Source organism: Poecilia latipinna, unplaced genomic scaffold (genome assembly GCF_001443285.1).
Source record: "Poecilia latipinna isolate Pla-1442-1.1 unplaced genomic scaffold, P_latipinna-1.0 Scaffold3117, whole genome shotgun sequence".
Classification (NCBI taxonomy): Eukaryota; Metazoa; Chordata; class Actinopteri; order Cyprinodontiformes; family Poeciliidae; genus Poecilia; species Poecilia latipinna.
The window spans coordinates 18674-43752 of record NW_015115733.1 but is presented as its reverse complement, the minus strand read 5'-3'; the positions used below and the strand labels follow the sequence as shown (position 1 = coordinate 43752).

Genomic DNA, 25079 nt, shown 5'->3' with positions numbered 1-25079 from the left:
TACAGCAACAGGTGACACAAGAGAGCTGATAGTGTCGAAGAGCACTTTAGGATTTCTTTTATTTGAGGCAATCAGACATTTAAAATAACTTGCCCTGGCCTCCTCAATCCTCTTATTTATGAACAATATTAAGTCCTTTAAATGCAGCCTATGGACCTCCAATTTAGTAGACTTACATAAACGTTCAGTCTGGCGGCATGTTCTCCTCAGAGACATAATTTCATCATTTATCCAAGGACAGAAACTTTCCTGTGGTGCCTTCCTAGCCTTAACTGGCGCTACTTGATCCAAGATATCAGCACATTGGCTATTAAAACAATTCACAAAACAATCAGTTTCAGTGAGATTATTAAGAAGAGAAGGATCAAACTTATCACAGAAAAGCATGGCTGTCGCCTCTGTGATGATTCTCCTCTTTGCCTTAGTCAATACAGGCCGAGGTTCAGATGGCACCATCAAGTCAAAGAAAACACAGTAATGGTCACTGAGAAGCACATCCTCCACACATACATTGGTAATTTGCAAGCCCAGTGCAAAAACCAGGTCTAACGTGTGACCCTTGTTGTGTGTGGGACCTGACACATACTGTGTGAAGTTAAGCGCCTCTGTCAGTGATATAAGATCTCTTGCTGGGATAGAAGTAACATCCGTTAAAATGAAACCTGGAGACGTAGGTAGGATTCATTTAGAGTTAAGCAATGGGGAAAATAACTCAAAACTACTCATTCATTTTTTTCTCGCTCTCGTGTCGGCTTTACGATACACATAGACTTGTTGTCGTTGCCATAGCAACTGACAACAACTCAACTTTTTGTATCAGGATTCGGCACCAAAAACACTCAAACATTACCCCCTCTAGAACAAGAACATTCAGTTCGTTAGTTTTATGCTTTTAGACTTGATGTGTATTTTGCTTTTATTAAGTAATAACTGTTGTAGATTAGCCACCGCTGCTATTAGCCAAACTAACACAGCGGTGGTTGATTAGCTAATTTAAACACCTGCTTTACTGATGATCTGTCAGTTTGTGTGTAGGTCGCCTTTTTTATTTTTAACCCTTGTATGTAGAAATGGGTTCCAACCTACCCCACACACGTAAAACTTGTATCATTTGCCATAGTCCTCTACGTTTGCCTCAGTCCTTGCACGCACAAGGGTTAAGCTGAACCAAAACACACCTCCTCATATCTATTTAAGTTTGTCAAAGTCAAGCAAGCAACTGACCTACTTCCCTCTCCCTTGGGAAGTAGGTCAGATTATTTCTATAGTTTAAATAACATTGGAGCTCATTTAAGAATATCTTGATATTCTTAAATGAATATCATTTAAGAATATCATGTATCGTGATATAGCAAAATATATCAGGATATTAGATTTTCCTCATATCCCCCCCCAGCCCTACTCCAACATAGTACCTAGAGATGAACTGACAGTGAGGCTTTTGCCCTATTTGCTGGTCAATATTGTGTGTACATGATTTGTTTATTTATTTTGATACAAAGCAGACTGATGGTGTTTGATAAAAATGTGTGGTAGAAATTTATTTAAAACAATTGATGTTTTAATGTCTTGAGAGTGCAGTGTCTGTCGGGGCGTTCACTTTTTCTTGGATTTCTAATTGGCTCTGATCCCTCATATTTGGCTACATGTTGAATTTTAGTTCTGCAACAAGATTAAATCCGTTTCTGCTGTGCAAGACTTGTATATCTTTGCTAGTCAGACTACAAATAATAGTGGAACTTTGCAGAAGGTGAGAAATTGGGAGGTGGAGGATTAATTATTGTTATCTAAGAAGAATTTTATTGTGAGAATAATCTCAAAGTATTCTCAGATGTCAGATTTTCCTCTTGCTGGCTCCATTTCAGACAAGTTTATTTGTGTAGCACGTTTCAGCAACAATGCAGTTCAAAGAGATTTACATCATAAAATCACAATATAGTTATTAAAAAACAACATAATCTACAATTGAGAAAACCAGTAACAAACATTTTGATGAGTGCCATAAATACACATCAAATATGTGGGTCAATGTTCATTTTATTTGGCCACTGAAGACAAATATCATCCTCTGATGCGTGACCAAATGGACAACAACCCATAAAGCAGCATGGCTCATCGCGCTTTTATTTTGAAAACCGACACGCAAAATGAAGCAGTCACGTGACCCATGCAATGCGAGGCCTCGTTTGTTGTCAGTCACGTGGTTTTCAGCAAGACGCACAAGCCTCGAAGCCTGGATTCAGATGACCCATCACTATGCAAAGGAAAGTCTTGCAAGATATGTTGTTAAATGCTTCTCTGATAGATTTATTGGTTGACATATGGTGGCCGACAGGTACAAACTTGCAGCAGACAAAAAACAAAAGCAACAGAAAAGTGCTGAAAATTAAAAATGGAATAACAGAAAATAGTAGCAAAAACCATCAATCAACAAAAGAAATGCAAACAAAAAATGCTACCACCACAAATAAAATGATGCAATCATGAATAAAATGCTGCAACCGCAAAAAACACTGTAATCACAGGAAAAAGTGGAGGCAAAGCTGCTAATGCAACTACAAACTCATTCCACAAAATATAAGAGCTCCAGACTGTAGGGGGAGTCAAACAAAAAACAAATATCACATTTTGTAGAGCAGTGTTTCCCAACTCTTGTCCTCAAAGCACACTGCCCTAAATGTTTTAAATGCTTCCCTGCTTCAATGCACCTCATTCAGCTGACTGTAGTTCAAACACCTGTTAATTGAAATCACCTGGGGTGAATCAAGGTAACACCTAAAACATGCAGACAGTGTGGCTGGAGGACCAGGGTTGAGAAACACTGGCGTAGAGGCCTGTTTGAGTACATTTGTCCGAACCAGCAAACAATTAATTTAATCATAATAACTTCACCCAGAAAACCTGACTTTGCTTTGTATGCAAAGCTAAAGCTGGCCTCTGATTGTAGCTTCCAATTTGGTAAATGGCTAAAGGGCTGGTCCACCCAATTTTACACAACCTTGAGTGTCTGCTGTTGCTTAAAAACTGCAAGACACTTTAACCGTGACTAGAATATTGTGGCAGTTTTTAATGTAAGTGTTGGCTGAAAAGAAAATGATTCCAATAACAGCAGAAGTAAGGGAGCTCAACATCTGGCTTTCTGCAATTTAACCAATGTTTTGTCTTTACTTTTTAAATTAAAGTTTCTGGAATGTTTTTTTTTTTTTTCCACACCCTAAATAATTTGCTTTTTAAATCTTTAACTAACCCGGTTTTGCCCCTGATTTCAGCTCCACATGCTCTCTGTCCTGGAAAAGGCTCGAGGTTGGACATCACACCACCTGCATCCCAGTGTCCTTCAACCCGTTGGGGAGGTCAGACAGTTCTCTGCTAGTCACACATTTACATTCACATAATGATGTTGGTCTTTAACAGTTTTGCTTTCTCAAGGTAAAATAACTATGCAACATACAACTATTATTTAAAATCAAAATCACACTTTGATGTTTAAGCTCCACATATGGGCTTAGATACATCCATAGAATTATTTGTGCTAAGAAATTTGGGGGCTATGTTTATGACAAAGCCTGTCACAATAAGCAATAAATCAGTTAATCATGAGATAAATTAAAACAAACTCAATTATTCCCATTTGTATGATTTATCGCTTTTCTCTTTTCTGTCACTTTTTCTAACAAAAACTGGCTGACTAAAATCTTCAAGCTGGTGCACTGACATCAACTAGCCCTTTTTTGAAGGACAATTTTGTTTACAGAGACTTCATAATTCTTTTTGTTATTTCAATTGGTTTGTTTATTAATTTTAGATATTTAAATTATCTTCTAGTTCCAGCTTCAAATGTTCATTAGAGTTTAAAGATATACATTTTTGAGAATGTGTTCTTGCTTTATTATGCCATCAGCATTTTATAAACAATAATATCGTTTATTGCAATAATTTCTGGGACAGTTTATCGTCTGGCAAAATTTCTAGGTTTGTGTCAGGAAACCAAGCAGTTTAACCCTTGTGTTTACAAATGAGGTCCTACTGACCCCACACCCGTATCACTTGTATCGTTTGCCTCAGTCCTCGCACGCACAAGGGTTAAATAAGCTTCTGCTGTGGTTTTATGTCATTTTGGCTGTGTTCACACTGCCGTCTTACGTGACCCAATTCTGATTTTTTTTCTTTTTAATGTGACCTGTATTTGATCTTTTCATGACGGTCTGAACAACACAGATCAGATTCTTTTCGAATGCGACCCATGCCACTTAGATATCCGATACATATCCAATTCAAATGTGACCTAACGTCCAGTTTGCATCCAACCAACCTGAACATTATGCATACTACAGAATAGTAAAAAGCCACTATTCTGTGTGCTGATATGCGCAAGCGGGAAGAAAAACAACAACTATGGCTGACTGTAATGAGGATTAGGTTGTTAATATGCTGGCTGCAGACAGACAACTTCAAAGTCGTAAGCTGAGCATTTGAATGGGAAAATGCGAAAATCCAGCGATTTTGAAGAAAAAATCATCAGAATTGGTTAAGCTACGTAAAAAATAGGTACTTTATAGTACAAACCACAGGGTGAAAATAGCAATATAAATGATTTTATTATTATATATTATTTTTCCATGTTGATAGGTGAGGCTCTGCCTCACCTGCCTCCCCTGACCGCACGTCACTGACAGAAACACAGATCATGACAGTCAGATTTATTAAATGATAATTTACAATCTATGCTGGTCACCTGTCAAAATATCAAACACAACAAAAACTCAAGTCTCTCGAACGTTTAGTGGTCTTAATTAGTAGCCAATAAACACATTTTTATTCTGCTGCAGCATTCTGGAATAACAAATTTCTATTAATAGAGTGGATCTGACATTCCAGCACCAGAAACAGCAGCACTCCAGAGGTCAAATTTACTCTGCATCAAGGCTGTTGATGCTCATTATTTGCTGTAAGTTTTTCAAACCTATATCCTCTTAGATATACAACATCAAAGTCATTCTATATAAAATGTGATCACCAAGCAAATAAGTCGGCAGATCACATAGTTTCTTTAAAGAAAAACTGTGCAAAGAGCCATCCCTAACTGTAGATCCATCTTCAAGCACACAAGACCAAGCAGAATTCTGGCTTGATTTCATTATGTTGCAGCATTTAAAAATGATCTGTGAAAACCTTAAAAAAGTGACTAGTAAAAATATTGATTTCATCTAAAATCAAACAAGTACACAATAGTAAATGAACACAGAAAAAACTTTTTTTTATGAAATATTAAAAAGAGCCTGGTGATATTTAAATCCAATGATAAGTCTTTTTACTATAACGATTTAAATATCTTAGAGCTTTTTTCATTGTAGAACTTTAAATTATTCAATTTAAAGTTAAAGCAGAGTTTGAGTAATCTGGGAGAATGAACTCTGAGCATGATTTGCTTTCAGTTTTATTATAGGCTCTGGACAATCTGATCACAAATAGCATTTCAACCAGAATTCCTGCCATAAAATAATTGATCAGCTTTATTTATAAAGCACTTTAACATCAGCCACCGCTGAAACAAAGTGCTGAACATGAGAGAGAATTCAACAGATGTGGCTTCTGTGGATTTCTCGAACATTGGCTTTGACCCAACAGCAATTCAAGGACACCATGTATGGAGGAACCTAAACTAATTGTTGGTGTAAATGTGGTGTCAGCTCATTTGACTCCAGTGACTTTTCAACAGGATTCCAAAGGGGCTTCTAGTGGACCGCTTAGTGTTTGCAACAACATTGAGTGCCTCACAGTATTATTCAAACCCCATGAATATTTATTTAGACGAAATCCAAGTAGAGCAATGTTACACTGATCTAGAGTGAAAGGGTAATGTAACATATGTATTGTAAAGTTTGAGGAAAATAATGGTTTACTTAATTTAAAAATAAAAATCTGAAAAGGTGGAGTGTTTATGCTTAGCCCACATGAGTCAATAGATAATACTTCTGCTAATTGTAGTTACACCTGAAATTCTTTTGGGAGTCTGTTTCTACCAGCTTTGCACATCTAGAGATGTGTCTAATAACTGCTTTAAAATAAAAAAGGTTGTCTCACCCAGTTAGCTTTTTACACTACTACACTGATAAACGGGCTAAAACATATTCACACATGAATGTTCTCCTTATTGCAGGTTCTTCATGCTCATGAGTCAGTTGAGCATGAAGAACTCAACTGAGTTCTTCACTATGACATAGTGAAGCATAGGTGCTTCACTATGGGTGCGTTCACACTGCAGCCTGAAGTGACCCAATTCCAATTTTTTTACGTAATGCGACCTGTATCCGATCTTTTCATGGCAGTGTGAACAGCACAGGTCGGATTCTTTTTCGAATGTGACCCGTATCCGATACGTATCCAATTCAAATGCGGCTTAACGTTCAGGTCACATTCCTCCGAACTGAACGTCACTGATTCTCAACAAATCTCACTATTCTATGTCCTGATACGCGCAAGCAGGAAGAAAAACAACAACCATGACGGACAATATGAGGATTAAGTTGTTAATGTGCTGCTCCGGCCGGACAACAACTTCAAATATATAAGCTAAGCTCCACTGTTTGCCTCCATGTTTACTTCCACAAACACTGAGCACTTCTTCTTTTTATGGCGGTTGGCAGAACACTGAGAACGCTGACGCTATGGCGCCCTCTACTGCGCATGCGGGACACTTTCAGGTCGTTTGCCCGTTCAGACTGCAGAACGCAGACAGGTCGCATTTACTGGCAGTGTGAACGGCCCCGGCAAAAAAATCGGAATTGCCAAAAAATCGGAATTGGGTCACTTCAGGCAGCAGTGTGAATGCACCCTATGTCATAGGTGACGTAGTGAAGCACCTATGTCAGCCTGACATAGCCTGACATAGGTGATCCTACAAAAAATACTGTACCATCTTGACCACTGACCACTTCTAGTCTTTCCATTCTGGACAGTCCACTCGTTTGTAAAAGACTTTGTCTCCAGTTTCGTATCACTCATCTGTGGACTGCAGCTGTTTGCCTATACTTTCTTAACATTCTGCTTCTATAAAAGCTTTTCGTTCAGCATTTATGACTGAAAATGTGCTTGGTAACCCATTCACTCTTAGTGGTGCCCTCTAGAGCTGGGGCTTTGTCTATTAATACAGAGGACAGGTTGGGATTCTGCCTGAACACCAGCTGATGTGAGTTGTATCCACAGACGCTTAGCATAGAGTTCTTTGGCATCATGGCAGTGCTCCAGTCACATCCAGTACTTTCTTTGACTTTCATTAGGATCTCGGTCAGAGTTTGATTATGGTGCTCAAACAGTCCAATACTTCATTGGCTGTAAGCAGGTGTTGTCTTAATGTCAGTATTAAAGTTCTCAACCATGTTCTTCATTATTAAGCTCTCTACCATTGGCACTGAATAACTTTTGTGGCGGGCCATGCACACTGATCCAATCACGAGTAAAGCGTGCAAGTATTTCAGAAGACGTCTTGGTTAAAACTAGGGATGCACCGTTTGCAGTTTTTTGGCTGATTGCCGATTACTGATCTTTAAAAAGCCTAAACTGCTGTGTCAGATTTTGGCCAATGCCAATTATTTTGTCTGAAATGTCACTAAATATAGCAAGAAAGTTGCTGAGTTGGCAACAGTAATATTGCAGTTAATGCAGTTAATATTGTTAACTGCAAACATGCAGACATGCTGGTCTATCAGTCAAACATCTGTCACAGACGAGGACAGTGGTTGATTATTAAGAGTTTTGCTGAGGTAGATTAGAGTGGGGGGTAAGATTTGTTTCACATGTTTTAGTCTTCTTTCTTTCCTTTCATTTGTTTTGTTTGTATTTCCTTTTTAATTAATGTAAAGCACTTTGAATTGCCTTGTTGCTGAAATAGTGCTATATAAATAAAATTACCTTACCTTACCTTACGTGTAAGAATTGGGCGATCACCCATCTCCAGAGGAGTTAAGCAAGGAGAGTAAATGAGTTTTTATTTTAATATAAATACATAAACTTTTATGCAACCTTTCAAATAAAATGACCACGTTTATTAATACAAAACAAGCAATAATGATATAAATAGTGACATGTATAAAATGTTGAGTAATTATGTTCAGATTTGCATAAACATTAGCTCGTATGTTGCTGAAATCTAAGAATCTAATGTTTCCTGTCTCTGACGTCTATTTATTTAAATGCAAAATTAATCTACTCAAGTAAGAGTAGCAATTGCAATATTGTTCCAGTAAAAGTAAAATGTTCAGTACAGTAAAACTACTTGTATAAGTACCTTTTTTCCCAAAAACGTTTCTCAAGAAAATGGAACCAGTACTACCCATTTTTGAACATGGGTAAAAATTAGTGTTCTTGTTAACAAGCTTAATCTGATATATTGGCATCAGCTAGTTATCAATAAGCTAACATTACCTGCATCGACCAGCATTAATCAACTGTCTTGGTTAGTTTGGGTTAAAAAAAACTGAGCAAAGTTCTTTGCCTTTTGCTAGTTTGCTGCCATGATTCCAACACACACCTGTCTCTACACAGCAGGTCTCCATTTCTGCAGCACTTCATGAGGTGCCAAAGCGGTGCTCATGTTGCATTTAAAGGCGGCTTGGAAAAATGCATTGACGTGTTAACGATGGAACGGCTGAAAAAAGTGCAGGGACAGAGATCACAGATACGGGAAATGCGGGAGTTTCTATTATATGAAATCGAGATATGAATAATAGAAATTTGGACAGCTTCCAGTCCAGCTGGCATAGCTAACTCTGTTGGCGGGCAACACCCCCAATGCCTCCCCTTTCTGCCGGGCCTGCCCATCTCCCAAAATTAAAAAAATCAGCAGGATAAATCGGTGCACCCCTAGTTCAGACGCTACCAGCACTGAAACAACTGAGGCTTTACTCAAAATCAATGGAATGTTAGCAGGTTCCCCTTCAGTTTCTATAATACACTTTGTGTTGCCAGTTTTAGCAGATATCTTTACCTTTTTGATGGCATAGTAGACAACTTTTCTACCTCCATTCTTGAAGGGCCTGTGACTTTGTGTTTCTGTCTCTTTTTTGATCTTTTCCTTTTTAACACAGTACTGTAGATGTCTAGCCACTCTTGTTCACAAACTGTCCTAGTGCAAGCAGTGTCTACTATTGCTGAGCCCAAACACTGTATCATGAACATTTGTGGATGATTCTTTGGTGTATGGAGTTATATTGTGGGTGATATGCTACTTGGGAAAGATTCAACAGTTTTTGTCTTTGTCTCGATTAACTTTTTTTTATTATCTTAGAATACTCTCACAGGCCACTTCATTAGGTGCACCTTGCTAGTACTGGGTTGGACCCACTTTTGCCTTCAGAACTGCCTTAATCTTTCGTGCATAGATTCAACAAGGTACTGGAAACAGAGAGTTTGGTCCATATTGACATGATGGCATCATGCAGTTGCTGCAAATTTGTTGATGTGAATGATGTGAATCTCCTGTTCCACCAGATCCCAAAGGTTCTCTAGTGCAGTCGTCCTCAACCCCTGTGCCGCAGACCGGTACTGGTCCATGGATCAATTAGTACCCGGCCCTACAAGAAATAATTAAATATTTCCGTTTTATATATTATCTGAGTCTGGAGGATCTTTTATTTTGAAAATTATTTAACTGGATTCTCTCGGTTACATCTTATGCGCCAACATTGAGCCCACAAGCAGCAAAATGAGTAAGAAACAGATCAGGTGTCTTTGGAAAGTTTCTTTGCGAAGGGGAAAAGGCCAAGAGATTAGACAGGAGAATGGATTTATCCCGGTAGGTGATTCCCACATTCCAAGCCCGCTCTGCATGATATGCGACGAGGCAATTAAGCTTCAAACTGCTTCGCCACTTAGAGACCAAGCACTGTGTGCATAAGCAACACTTCGGGTGTCATTGTCTCCTCTAACTCACAGATGGGACCATCTTTGCAGAGAAAAAGTTCAGGGCAAAAAAGTTAAGGGCTCCCATTGATTTGTCGTTATCGTGAGTTAAAATTTTCATCAAAGTAAAATGTTTGTTTTTGTGGTGTATCTGTATCTTATTTTGAAGGGATGTGTAAATGATACCATAGTGACCAGAGTCAGAGAGCATTAGGGCAGTGGTAAAGACAAGAGGAGAGGAGTACAGCTTCGGCCGATTTTTCCAAATCTCTGTGGCCACAGAACTGATTAAAGTACAACAGGTTCAATCGAATTGTGTGTCCAGCCACACGGCAGGACCAACACACCACACATGAACCAATTTAACTCACGAACATCCCGATTTCAGAAGAAAATCCCATAAAACCCTCCGATAAACAAACACGGATGACGATGTAGAAGCAAAAATAAGTTTTGGACTTATTTTAAGCGAGTTAGTCAGTGTCAAGCCTTGGTTGAATGAACAGCCTTATTGTTATAACCTGTTTATGTCACATTAATGATGGATAGCTGAAAAGTTACCGGGTTTATAAATTGCTGTAGCAATTTTGCTCCAACTCCTCTCCGTATCACTTCTGTTGATATTTCTTGTACGAAATGCAGAATAAACATTCATGTTGTTCCCACCAGACTCTCGGTTGCACCATGTCAGCTGTTTGGGATTCCCCATCCGTGCTTACGTCACCGTGCTTTCTGATTGGCTACCTGTCACATCAACAGGCTGCATTCTCGCTCCCAATCAGGGAAAACCCCACATGCTGAGATAATCAGGCCAAGACAATCCAACATATTGAATGTGCCCGATTTTAGATCAGAGCAGTAACACACCACACACTGCAGGATGATCGGCTACATTTATCACAAGCGACACTCGTGGAACGCGGAACGTTCTAAGATTATTGTAAGGGGAAAATTGGGGCAAAAAAATTTAAATTGTGCCATGTGAACTAAGCTTTAGCGGGCACACTAACATGAAGAACCCACCAACTTCTCTGACGGTTCATCCCATCCCTCGGGCCGCAGTAAAATTGCCAAGCCTTAGCCAGTCCGCAGTGATGAAAAGGTCACCACTGGTCTATTGGATTGAGATCTGGTGACTGTGGATTCAGTGAACTCATTGTCGTGTTCAAGAAACCAGTCTGAGATGATTCTGAGACGATTCGCACTTGATGACATTGTGTGTTATCCTACTGGATCCTAATGGTACACTGTGGTCATAAAGGGATGGACATGGTCAGCAACAACACTCAGGTAGGCTGTGGCATTGGCACGATGCTCAATTGGTACTAATGGGCCCAAAGTGTGGCAGGAAAATATCCCCCACACCATTGCACCACCATCACCAGCCTAAACTGTTGATACACAGCAGGATGAATCCAGGCTTTCTTGTTGTTGACCCCAAATTCTGACCTTACCATCTGAATGTCACAGCAGAAATAGACCTCCTCTGACCTCAACAAGGCATTTGCGTCCACAGAACTGCAGCTAACTGGATATTTTCTAATTTTCAGACCATTCTCTCTGTAAACCCTAGAGATGGTTGTATGCAAAAATCCCTGTAGATCAGCAGTTTCTGAAATACTCAGACCAGCCCGTCTGGCACCAATAAACATGCCACATTCAAAGTCACTTAAATCACCTTTTTCCCCATTCTGATGCTCGCTTTGAACTGCAGCAGATTGTCTTGGCCATGTCTAAATGCACTGAGTTGCTACCATGTGATTGGCTGATTTGACATTTGTGTTAATGAGAAGTTGGACAGGTGTTCCTAAAGTGGCCAGTGAGTGTATGTTTTCCATGTCTGTTGTACCATCAGTAATTTTAACACTCTGCTTTGTGCAGACAGCCAAAGCAGTGAAATGTATTTTGGCACACTGCACATTTTTATCGATGTCCGCACTTATCCAGCAGGCTTGTGCCGGTCTGTGGAGTTTTTGACGAGAAGCAAATGTTACATCTGAGCATGCCGTTGGAGCCAACTGTCTGTCCGAATAACACTGCTCAAAATCAATAACATTGACCATTGACATGTTCATTTCTTTTATGATCCGATCAAACTCTGAGTATGCTTCATAGACCCCTTTTTCTCTTTTAGGAACAAATCATCTATTTTATCTACCAATGTGGTCATTCCAGTGTCGTTGGATCATCTACTGGAATTTCCATAGCCATGTCAAGAGCTTGCTTTTTCTTCTCCAAATCTCATCCAAATGTTGACTTCATTCTTCCAAGTTTCATAAGGCTTTCCGTCTTCAAACGCTAGTGGAACTCGAGTTACTATACATCCTTTGCTTGTCAATGTTGCTTAGTAAAGAATAATTCTCTTTTGGATCTGGTGAAGTTTATTCCGCTATGCTCTTCACAGAAACGCATATAACATGCACTACTGGCATGACGATGCCCCCTAGCGGATTGGCATGTAATATAAACAAAACAAAGGAGTAATCATTTATCGGTTGATATGAAACGTATTGTGATACATTTTTCAACCATCTTGTCCAGCCCTAAGATCAGTCAAATTGGATAGATCTGTGAACGGCAATTTTCAAACCTTGCTACACATTCACCAATGGATGTGTGTCTGGACTTTAACTGAACCAGTCAAACACTGTGGCAAAACTTTTCCACTGTAGCTGTCTGCACGTTCAATGTTCAAAGCTTTGGATATTATTTGTTTCTGTGAATATTGTATTATAAAAAACTTCACAATTGTCCCTATAGAAGACAATGTCAACAACAAAACACATGAAATTTCACCATTAAGTTACTTATATGAGGTTTTCTTTCCACATCAGCATGGCTTGAGAAGATTTGATGATGGGTTAATCAGAACTCTTTCTCTAACATCAAGAAGAAAGAAGAAACTGACCCATGTGCATATAAGGTATTCCTTTGTTATTGTTCCTATGTAATATCGCTAGTAATTATTGAGTTGCCCAAATAATTGATATTTTTGTGTCTTTCTCTGGAAGAGAGCTGTCAGAAGCAGCCTATGAGAAGCTGGCAGATGAGACGCTGGATGCTCTATCTGATTACTTTGAAGATCTGGCAGACGAAGCTTTCACTGGAACAGAATACGATGTTGTGTTTTCTGTAAGGCATTATAACATCAAGTGGTCAGCTCAGAACATCAATTATTGTAGGAGACAGAAAACTCGACGGCCCAAATAATCACGGAAGAACTTTATATAAATTATGTTCTGTTAATAGCTGTTTCAATTCCTTTTTAGCTTATTATTTTGCAAACTAAATAACCTAAAGGAGAAAAGGCCATCCATTCATTGAATTACTGTTTCCCACTGGAATGTTTACAATTTATCTATAATGTGAAGTTTTATAGATTGGAAGACCTCCATGCCTCAATTGTTACTCCTAAAATACACTGCAACCGGCTCCGCCACAGTGTAACCTCTGCAATAAATATGCACACGCTATTATCAATAACAGCACTTGCACTATGTGCGTGTGGTGGCGTAGTCCACCACCCTTCTGCAGAGTTATCCTTCAAAATTAAAACCAATTCTATTGTTGCTGGACGCTGGAAGTACACTTCGCTGCAGCCAGCAGAAAGGGGCGGGGACGGACCACTGTCAGTCTCGTACCTTAATTGGATATGGGACCATTGCACTCGGGAAGTGAAGGGGTCGCTATTTCCTATATTATCCAAGGCCTTCCATTTTTAATTTCTTTTGAAATCTGTGATATATCGTTATTTTTAAGAAGGATTTTCACTCTTGGTATGTTTTTGAACTTCTCTCTCTTATTTACTTCAGCGCAGCTCACAGTTTTTAACAAATTCTGTAGTTTTCAGCGTACTTCTAAATCTGCTCCTTAGTCGCATTCTTTTGGTGTCTACTGCTGCCAAATTTTAAATACCTCAGGTCATTCCTGGACAGTCAGCTCAACTTTGCTGAAAACACTGACTATATCTTTAAGAACTGTTCTCAGAGACTCAACCTGTGAGGGATTTACCCCCTCCCTAACAGGTATTGTTTTTGTACTTCTATATTCTAATTTATCTGGTAAATGTATTTCTTGTTTGGAGGAAGTAACTTGCTTTATTTAATATTTTTGTTTTAATCATTCTCTCTCCTCTTTGAGGTCACTTGGTCATCTGTTGCCATGGAAGCGTGCGCATGAGCAGTGCTGACAAGTACCTGGTGTTTTCAATCAGCCTCACTAGGGAAATTTATTGAGAGGGAGGGGAGATGTTTTTGGATTTTGTTGGGCCCAGATTGTTTTTGTTTTAGTTTTGAAGTTGTTAGTGTTAGTTGTAATTATGTAAATATTTTTTCTAGGAATATAGTTTAGTACAATTGTGACTTTTTTTCTATCTGGAAATGTAAATGTCTCTTTCTCTTAATTAGTCCTGGTAGGAGCCAATCCTTTAAAAGCCAGATGGTTTAAACTCTCCCTCCTGTTGGTTGAATTCATGTCATGCTGAGATACTGGAGTGAAATGTTTCTTAAGAACTGCATAAAGGAAAAAATTCAGAGCTCTACAATTTCTGGATCTTGTCTGATTTTTTTTTTATCGCAAACCAACACTACCTTCTAAGAAGACATAGTGATCTAGGGGTTACCCAGCTTGAGTTTTTGTACAACTTCTAGTTAGGTAGAGGTTGTCGAGTTAAAATGTTAAAACCTAACATTCTAACTTGAGTTTCATCTCAACTCAAGTTAAAACAACATTTTAACTCAAGTTTTAACTTTTCATCTCCTCGGCTAGTTTGGTCACATGAGCTGCAGACTAACAGACAGTCTTTTAAGAATACTTTCAGTGGCAGGTATAACAGCAGGTAAAAAGTGGTGAAACCAAAAACAAATCTGTCTCAACTGTTTGCTGAAAGAACATGAAAGAAGGCAAGAAATATTTTAGCAGAGAGCATCCATTGTTTTTCATCAGTTTGAACCTCTGACCTCATGAAGGCATTACTGTGTTCCTCTGGCAACTAAGAACATCTATTAGAAGTTATTTATTGACAGCGCAGTAATTATTCTTAACCAAACTAAATTATAATATTTACCTGTAGTATGCTAAGTATTTTTGCTTTATTCACAAATTGTTGATAATGTGATTCTATGAATATGATTCATCCTTTTAGTCGAAGGAAAATTTCCACCTTGATAGATTAAATAATTTCATCTTACTTTTTTCTATATATAAGACTCTACCAACAAAAAGTCTCAGAATTTTTGCTTGTATCTGTTTAACAACCCTGGTTATTCTTCTGTACCTAATTAATCTGTTATTGACTTTTGCTCAATTAAATTTCTTACGTATACATTGCAAATGGTATTTTTATTATAGTTGATCATGTTGTTTTTAGGTCTCCTTATTTCCTTGGTTCCTCCTATAATTGATGAGATATATAGATATTATTTATAATGTATAAAAGTATTGTCATTTAATTAGCTCTACATTCTTAAGAAAATGAAAAAAATATGTTTTATAAGATAATTTATCTTTTACTGGCAAAAGATAAATTATCTTTTGCCGAAATTAATAGTAAATAATAAAGACGTTGTGGTATCCTGATTTAGTGTAATGTAATTATATTAGTTGTGCTACCACCCCCACGCCACTAGAGGCAGTAGCAAGCCCGAAAAGATGCAACGAAGGAGCAGATTTAGAAGTACCCCGAAAGCTACAGAATTTGCTAAAAACTGTGAGCTGCGCTGAAGTAAATAAAAGATTGAAGTTCAAATACATTCTGAGAGTGAAACTCCTCCCTAAAGGTGAAAATGTAGCACAGATTTAAAAAAAAAATAAAAACGGAAGGCCGCGGATAATATAGGAAATAGCGCCCCCTTCACTTCCGGAGTGCAATGGTCCCATTTCCGAATAAGGTATGAGACTGACAGTGGTCAGTGCAGCCCCTTTCTGTTTGCTGCAGCGAAGTCCTTCTCGACGCTGGAGCAAGTATGGAGTCAATTTTTAAAGATTACGCTGATCCAACAGGAAGCTGCACGAGCACCACATCCGTATTTTCAAAATAATTCACCAAGACAGACTATATTTGCTGAAAATATTATGTTAATAAAAATATGGGTATATTGCTGGCAGCATGTATCACTTATGGCTGCGCATAAGTGATATATAAATAACACAAAACTTGGATTTAATTCTATTAAGTGCATTGTGCAAGTCACAGCAGGAGCGCCAGTCAACACAGACAGAGCAATGGAGGGAAAATGTTAATTTTGGAAGTTGAGAACTACAGCATTTTATGACACCATCCATCTCTTCTATCACTGGCTTTATTGCACAATCTCTCATTTCCTGCACATGCGTCTTGCAGAACCTTTCTGCAGTTCACAGCGGAGCAGCGCTGAGAATGCATTCAAGCAGAGGAAATTGGGGTACTCTCAAACTGCTGCAGTCTGCCTGGAAAGTGGAGAGCAGCACAGAGCAGTGTGGTGCGGAACAGGTGTTCTAACTATCTGTGCTACCCATTGTTAAGGAAGATTTCTCTGAATTAGTTAATTTTGGAAAAAGTTTGGTTCTCTCTCTCTTCCTTTATGATCCTGGGTCCTCCCGGCAGGCCGCGTGTAGCCACACAAAAACAACAATGAGTGCAGATGTCACAGAATTACAGAGTTTAATCCAATAAAAGACAACGCATAAAATTACAACAGAAACTGCAGAACAACAGAGACATGCATTCATTTACCTGAGACAAAGAGGATAGAAAAAAGGCATAGACGCATCTTTGGAGAGTGCTGATGCAAAAAAGCAAAACAAGGCAGCAATCTGATTTGTTACTCCTCTGTACAAACTTTTATAGTAAAGGCGTGTTTTTCCTCTTTAATATGTTCAAATATGGCGTACCTCTGCTTGACCAACTGGAAGCTATCTTGGACCCTCTTACAAGTTAGAACCTCCTTACAATTTGCTTCCAAGATCAAAAGCCATTTTGTCCCCTTTGTTTAACAAAAGGAGAGGAGAGCTTGTCCTGAACTCCTGCGGTTTTAAGGCCATCTGGGCAAAGAAGAACATAAGAAAAGTATTTCACAGATAGGTGTGAAATTTAAAGTCTCTCCCGCTCTTCTCCTTACATAGATTCTCAGGAACAAACTTAAATTCGGTAATTTAGTTCAGGGAAAGGTTATCTCCACAAACCCAATTTTGCTCTTCTGCACTCAGCACCTCAAAAGATTGAGTCTTGCCTTAAACCAAAAAGTGGTTCATACAATCAACAGAATAGAATGGAGTAAAATTCCTTTTTTAACCTATCCAATATAACATTCAATCCTAAGTATAAAAGTTAACACAATCATTTTCTAAAACCCTTTCACCATAAACCTGAGCAATTTTCTAATACTAAACAAAACATTTTCCTTCACACCATTTCCATTTGAATCTGATATAGTCACATATAATACAATTTTCATTAAAAAACATGCTATTAGTAACTAAGAAAAATGTCTTACAAATTAAATGTTAGTGGTTTTAAACATTCTATGTTCTATTCAGTTTTACACCGTCCCAGATGTTAGTTTTGGAAGACTTTGATCTTCCATGAACCGAGCAAACTTCTCTCTCCCAGGCTCATCCAAGTGATACTGCCTTCCTGCAGATGCTAATTTTATGGCCTCCTGTCCTGTCTGATAACACAACAGGAGCCTCAGTCAGAGTTCCCTTTTGATCTCTATTCTTCCTTCCCGTAAGTTGAATACTTACCCAGCAATAGTTTTAGTTTTAAACCATTAACCCAAACCTGTTCAAAATTAAGAAATTTGTTCAAAATGGCCATGCTCAAATATACCTTTTACACATGCCGTAAGATTAACTGTATTAAACACTAAAATAATTATTTTTCCTCAACACCATGAATCCGTCCTACCTTGTGGTAATGCGCACATCGATGTTGCATCATATACTGCTTACTCAGCAGATTTCTTATAAATACATCCTACCTGTGGATGTTTCGTCCTTTTTATTTAATCGAAAATTAAGGTAAGCTTTAAATAATTTATTTTATCCCTGGCTTTCATTAAGCTGCTGTATTACTTCATGTTTTAAGTTTACATGACAGGCAGCTTGTAACCATATTTATGGCTTTAGTTTGCTGTCTGCAATGTCGTTACTATACCGTATACTGCAAACAGAGTCATTGCTTCCCATCAACCATGTGAATAGGGACAAAATATGTTATGTACTTTAAACATTTTTTATTTAATAACACTCCTTTTTATGGAATAGTCCTATATAGAGCATGTTGATAGCGATATTATGTGAGGTTGAAGCTGTGTAATATTAAGCATATCCTATCATTTCAGGTATACAGTGAAATGCTCAGTTCGGTGGACACATTGTGACTGTCATACAACCCTAACTAAAAGAATGTTATCCAATATATTTAACATTAACACAACCTGTTATAGTTTTTGGTTTGTAAATATGACGCTAGCAGTTTTAGACAAGATTATCACCGACACATAGACATTGCTATCTATCCGTGCTACAGTAGGAAGATCTGACAAGGTAGCACATATAGTCAGAACAGTGGGATGCAGTGTATTTTAGGGGTTAATTCCCTTCACAGATTAGTAAGACTGAAATATAGACTCTGGTTTCGTCCACCCCACAACAGTAATATTACTACCAGAAAACAAATAAACAAACAAAAACGTGTTTTTGTATTAAAAAAAGTTACATGTTACAAAAATTCAGAGATGCATGAGCAGGCATGGTAATTCGGATCAATGGGCAGGAACGTGCCAAGTTCTATGCATCAAATATAAACCTAGTTGGTAACACTTCATTTGAAAGGTGAGCATAACACTAGCATGATGTTGTCATAGACATGACAACACTTGTCATGAACATGGAGTCTTCATAAATGATTGACTGTTATGTCATTCGGTAAATGACACTTTAATGCAAAGTATTAAAAGTGTCATTATTTATTAACTGACACTTAATGACAACAGCCATAAACACTCATGAAGACTCCTTCATGTTTATGAAGGAGTTGTTGTCATGTGGCAAATGTCTCTCTTTCACAAGAGACAGAAAAATATTATCTTGATGCAGCTGGATGCTCACAAAACCTCACCTGCATCTCTCATAGTTCATTTCCTATTCAAGCCAAATCAGTTGATGTTTGTCAAATTTCAACCATGTTCTGTCATCCTGGAGCCCTGCTGGATCTGCCTTGGATCACCTTTTTGTTTAAAATGTGATGGATGGTACAATCAGAACCGTTCAGGCTGTTTTTCTTTATCCAGGAGACTTTAACATGGACACTTGTAATAAATAGTTAACTTAATAGGCAGCCGTTCACTTCATCTAAAAAATGTTTGATTGTAATTTAAGTTTAACACATATGAATGACTGTGTAACTATGTGTTCTGAATGTGTGCACAGAGTGGTGTGTTGACAGTAAAGTTGGGTGGAAACCATGGAACGTACGTTATCAACAAACAGACACCGAACAGACAGATATGGCTTTCTTCTCCTACCAGGTAGCACTACAATGTTGTCTATTATTGTAGAATATAATATATAACCTATATTTAATTATTTTGTTTGAAGTTTTATTTCTTGAGATTTTTTTTTTTTTTTTTTTAGATTTTACACTTGAGTTTTTTTTTTTTTCATATGTAATTTATTTTGAGGGTTAGGGTGTGGCTGTGGGAGGAAACCTACAGTGCTGTATTTGGAAGTGAAACTCCGTGTGCAGAGAACAACGTGCAAAATTCCTATCAGAAGAGCCCCAGCTGTGATTTAAACACATCCTTTGCATGAGGCATTGATGCTAACCACCAAGTCACCATCCAGCCAAGCACAGAAACTGCAGTGTACCATGATGAGTTCTCTCTCATTCTATTCATCTAAAAAAATAGAATCCTTCAGATGCATTCTGTTTAGCTTCAGATTCCCTTCCTGAAGCAGCGAATCTGAAAGTCTTATAATCTTGCTAATTTTCAGCACCTATCCATAGAAGGCATTTGAAGGGTAAAAAAAAAGAATGAAAGGGAAAAAAAGAGGAGTAGGAAAATTATAGAAGTTAAAATTGCAAGGAAGAAAGTTTGGCCAGCGTTAAAAATGACCTTCATTCCATTTTCCCATGTGAGCAGCTTTGCCCAGATTTAACTCATTGCCTTTGGACTCTGTAAAAGACGTTAAATGTCCATCTTTAGCTTTAGGTGAGTGGGAAGAGACTTCTGAGTTTGAGAACCTTAAAGGAGAAACAAGACTGTCCAAAGGATGTTTGAAGGGGGGCCTTGAAGTCCCCACTGACTTCAAGGTCTAAGAGCACTATGATGTCTGATGACAAGAGTGGAAAACTGTGACAGTTTTAACCTCAAATTTATAGCATTTTCAAAAGACACATTAGTACAGCTCACAAAAATGTCTGATCTTCTCTAGTGTTTCCAGTGGCGCTCTGATTTTGTTATAAACTGAAACTCATACCAAATATATCTACTCAAAAGTTCCAAAACATCTCTAAAAATCTTTTCTTGCTAAGTTTTCTGGCATTTAGCAAATATAAATAATTTGGATAATTCTAACTGAACTAAAACAAGAGAAGCTTGGCCAGATTTGACTTTATACAAGTGAAAAAAAATATGCCTTTGTGTATGTAAATATCTGGTTTCAGACTCTAATTTTATTCCCCGCTTCTTTTTCCTTTTGTGTTCCCAGTGGACCGAAACGCTACGACTGGACGGGAGAACGCTGGGTGTACACTCGTGATGGAATTAGTCTTCACCAACTGCTTTCTAAAGAGTTTTCTGTTCTCTTCAATAAAAACATCCATTTGTGTCATTTGCCATATTCCTGAAGCAGCGAATCTGAAAATGATGGACTGAGTGCAGCATGCTGACCAGGATGTTTCTATAGAAACCAAAAGACCTGTATTGTCTGTCCCTCCCTCCCTTTTGAAGTTCATTACAGTCCAAACAGAAGGCCCCACAGATTCTCTCATTCCTGGTGTGGGGTTGATTTGCTTCCATATTCCAAAGCCTTCTGCTCTAATGTGTTGTTATGCCTGACTGTACTTGAGTTTGTGTTCACTGCTCTTCCATGTATTTCCTTCCTGTAGAAAATATAACAATAAGGAAAGTTCATTCATATTTTCCAATCTGTTACTGTTTTAAACCCATATAGTTGAGCTTTTATTTTGAAAATGTGCATTTCTTTATTTTATGTTATGTTCCCACAGTCCCAATTTGTTTCATAGCCTCCCCGTTATACTTTAACTCAGTCTAACCAAGATTAAGAAAATGTTACTAAAATGAATGAGGAATGACTCATAAAATACAATTTATTTTATAAGTATTATAAACATTGGAAGTGTTTCTGTGAGCAAAATTACACATAATAGTGCATCATTGACTTTCTTCTCACATTTGTCACAAGTTTCAAGCTTGGTGTAAGGTAAATAGAAACCAGCAAAATCCCTGTAGTAATATAAGAATTTATCTAAATTATTTTCGATGCTGAAAACAACGTGGACTTGTAATGCACTGTCAGCATAACATAGCATTCTTCATAAAGGCTCTGGCTGAGTGTTACTGATTATTGGTTATACTGATTATTGCTGGTGTTGGTCAGAAGGGCTGACGGTGCAAAATTTGCAGCTTTGCTTTTGTCAGCCTGCCCTGGGCCGACACTGATGATAGCAAGCTACAATCTGGTAGCTTGCTATCATCAGTGTGTGAATGAGCCCTTTGAGATTTCAACTGGAGATATAAAGGGCTTTATAAATAAAATTGATTATTATTATTACTGACAAAGACATCTCCATGATGTGTAGCTGTTCTGCTCTACACCCACTCACTGTTTCATTCAGTTTTTCTGGAGTTCAAGGTTACAGGAGGGTTAGAGTGGCTTCATACACCCAGCCAGTGAAAGAGGGGTTCTCCCACTTGCCGTTAACAGATGCCAAAAAATTAAGCTAGAATAAAAACAAGTATTTCAGTAGAGATTAAAAGCTTTCACACTGGGAATGAATCCATAATGCAAGGGGCTCAAATATATAGGAAATGGGCTGAATCAATAAAAATTTCATTTATTGCCATTTTCCTTTCCCCTCCACCCCCAATTACATCAGCACACAAGGTTAGAACGCAAAGTGAAAGCAATATGTGTTTCTTATAACATGTCTTGGCTCATATAGTTATTCCACACACTAAGAGAACTATTTTTCATTTCATCTTGTTGCATAAACAGCAAAGAGATACTAAAATGTTTCTAATTTTAAGTTGAGGTTAACTTTTCAAACAGCAACAGCAAATCACAAAGAGAACAACTTTATACTTTGTTCAGCTGGAGACTCGCATTCAATAAAGTGTCCTCATCCTTTCCAATGTAATAAACCCAAAAAAGAAGTCTTGTAGTAAATTCAGTTTAATTCTGATTTTAAGTTGCACTAGACAAGAAAAAAAGCTCCACTTGTGAACTATCATTTTATGTAGTAAACAATGGAGCTGACTTCAAGCATGGGCTTAAATTTTAAAAGGTTTATCAAATGTAGAGGGGCTGCTCCTGAGCAGTCAGCAGGCGATACATGGCTGCAGGCATGGTCTTCATGTGAATCTAAAAAACAGGAGTAACATTTGAAAAGTGCAGTCAAAGGAGACATTTTACAGAAGACAGGACAAGAAAATAAGGAAACAAAGTCAATTTTATCAAGCTCCCAGTATGGTCATAAAATTAAAATATGAAGTTAATTTAAATTAGTAATTTCATTAAGAAAGTGAAACTTCTATATTATATAAATTCATTACACACAGACTGATATTTTAAATGTATTTTTTGTTTAATATTGATTATTACTGACAACTAATGAAAACCCAAATTCAATATCTCAGAAAATTAGAACATTAAGACCAATACAAAATATTTTTTTTAGAAATGTTGACCAAATGAAAACATGAACATGTACAGTACTTAGTTGGGGCTCCTTTTGTCTTAATTACAGCAGCAATGCAGCGTGGCATGGAGTCCATCAGTCTGTGGCACTACTCAGGTGTTATGAGCCCAGGTTGCTCTGATAGTGACTTTCAGGTCTTCAACCTGGAGTATCACATCTATCTCTTCACAATACCACATAGATTTTCTATGAAAACAGGTTTGCTGGCTAATTAAGAACAGGGATGCCAAGGTCCTTAAACCAGGTACTGGTAGCTTAGGCACTGTGTGCGGGTGCCAAGTCCTGTTGGAAAATTAAATCTGCATCTCCATAAAGTTGGTTAGCAGCAGGAAGCATGAAGTGCTCTAAAACTTCCTGGAAGATGGCTGTTTGACCTTGAGAAAACACAGTCGACCAACACCAGCAGATGACATGGCACCCAAACCATCACTGACTGGGGAAACTTTGAATGGACCTCAAGCAACATGGATTCTGTGTCTCTACTTTCTTCCTCCAGACTTTGGGACCTTGATTTCTAAAGGAAATGCAAAATTAATTTTCAACAGAAAACATAATTTTGGACCACTGAGCAGCAATTTTTCTCTTCAGCTCAGATGAGACACTTCTGATGCTGTCTCTTGTTCAGGAGTGGCTTTGACACAAAGAATGCAACAGCTGAAATCCATGTCTTGCATATGTCTGTGTGTGGTGGTTCTCTGAAGCACCGACTCCAGCTGCAGTTCACTCTTTGGGAATATTCCCCACATTTATAAATGGATTTTATTTCACAATTCTCAAGATGTGGGTATCCCTATTGCTTGTACACTTTTTTCCTACCATAAACTTTACTTCCTTTCACCTCTCTATCAATATCTTTGGACACAGAGCTCTGTCAACAGTCAGTCTCTTTAACAATGACCTTTTGTGACTTGACCTCCTTGTGCCAATGGTCATCTTTTGGGTAACCGTCAAGTCAGCAGTTTTTCCCATGATTGTGTAGCCCAGTGCTTCACAATCTGTTCTTTTGGTCATGACCTAAAGCTCATGATCATAGCTCTTTCTTCACCACGACAGACCAGTACAGCCCCCCCTTCACTGCAGACGCTTGTGAATTTCCCACTCCATTTTTTCCCCTTATTCGTGAACAAGATCCCAAAATACCTAACCTCCTCCTCTTGGGCCAGGACATCCCCCCAACCTGGAGAAGGCAGTCTACCCTTTTCCGGCTCAAGACCATGGCCTCAGATTTGGAGGCACTGATCCTCATTCTGGCTGCTTCACACTCTGCTGCGAACCACTCCAGTGAAAGCTGTATATCATGACCTGATGAAGTCAGTAGTTTATACAAAAAGCAGAGACTCGATCATAAGGCCACCAAAAAAGATCTCAACACTGCACCTAGAAATTCTGTCCATAAAAGTAATGAACAGAATCTGTGACAAAGGGCAGCCTTGGCAGAGTGAAACTTTCACTAGAAAATAGCCCAACTTACTGCTAGCAATGTGGACCAGACTCTGACACCGGTCATCCAGGGACCTAACATCCATATCAAAGGATTCGGTACACCATATTCCCGGAGTACCCCCACAGGGCTGCTCAAGGGACATGGTCGAACACCTTCTCCAAGTCCACAAAACACATGTAGAATGTGTTGGGTGAACTCCAAAGCACCCTCCAGGACCTGGCTGATGGTGTAGAGTTGGTCCATCATTCCACAAACAGGATGAAAACCACACTGCTCTTCCTGAATCTGAGGTTTGTCTATCCGACAGATCCTCCTCTCCAGGACCCCTGAATTGACCTTTCCAGGGAGGCTTTGTTAGAGGAAAATGTTATTTGTAATGCTGTTTTGCAAGGAAAAAGTTATGGCAGAGATTCAGGTCACTCTGACCGGAAAGAATATTTGTAGAAAGCCAGTTGCAGCCGAAAGAAGGGAATTTTTGTTTGGACAGATAAGAAAAACAACTTGACAAAGTGTTATGGGAACCTTCATGAGATGGAGATGATCTTTTCATTTATGGTAAAATGTAATACACACACAGTATGAATTGTGCCAGGATGACTGCATAAATGAAGGGAAACAATGCCATTGCCATTGGTCGAAACTTTCAAATACACACCTATCCACCTTATTCCTAGCCCCCATGAGGCGTGATTTATGGGCGCGACTTCTGCCCCTAACTGGAGCCGCCATTTGTTTACATGCTAGCAACTCGCTAAACGGCTTTCCACAGAGGTTTTAGGCTGTAAAATATGTGGGAATTCCAGCTATCAC

The 25079-nt window shown here is 38.4% G+C and overlaps 2 protein-coding genes and 1 long non-coding RNA gene across 5 annotated transcripts in view; 2 read left to right on the top strand and 1 right to left on the bottom strand.

Moving 5' to 3' along the window:
- fxn (frataxin) overlaps window positions 1-21686 on the top strand; it is a 47786-nt gene extending 26100 nt beyond the window's left edge. The window contains exons 1-6 of one of the 3 annotated variants that reach the window (XM_015022848.1): window positions 2469-2958; window positions 3270-3353; window positions 12735-12823; window positions 12912-13032; window positions 19312-19409; window positions 20593-21686. In XM_015022848.1, the coding sequence (XP_014878334.1) occupies window positions 3276-3353; window positions 12735-12823; window positions 12912-13032; window positions 19312-19409; window positions 20593-20731 (525 nt within the window). In that variant the 5' untranslated portion in view covers window positions 2469-2958; window positions 3270-3275 and the 3' untranslated portion in view covers window positions 20732-21686. Of the gene's footprint in view, window positions 1-2468; window positions 2959-3269; window positions 3354-12734; window positions 12824-12911; window positions 13033-19311; window positions 19410-20592 lie in introns of those variants that run through there. The other 2 variants (XM_015022845.1, XM_015022846.1) reach the window with 2 other exon arrangements.
- Window positions 21687-21990: 304 nt separating this feature from the next.
- Window positions 21991-25079, bottom strand: part of LOC106940183 (amyloid beta A4 precursor protein-binding family A member 1-like) — a 9225-nt gene continuing 6136 nt past the window's right edge. Inside the window, exon 3 of the mRNA XM_015022849.1 lies at window positions 21991-22488. Within this exon, the coding sequence (XP_014878335.1) occupies window positions 22417-22488 (72 nt within the window). The 3' untranslated portion in view covers window positions 21991-22416. The remainder of the gene's footprint in view (window positions 22489-25079) is intronic.
- LOC106940184 (uncharacterized) lies at window positions 22767-24811 on the top strand. Its single transcript, XR_001423028.1, has 3 exons — window positions 22767-24142; window positions 24614-24622; window positions 24801-24811. It is a non-coding gene; the product is annotated as an uncharacterized LOC106940184 (long non-coding RNA).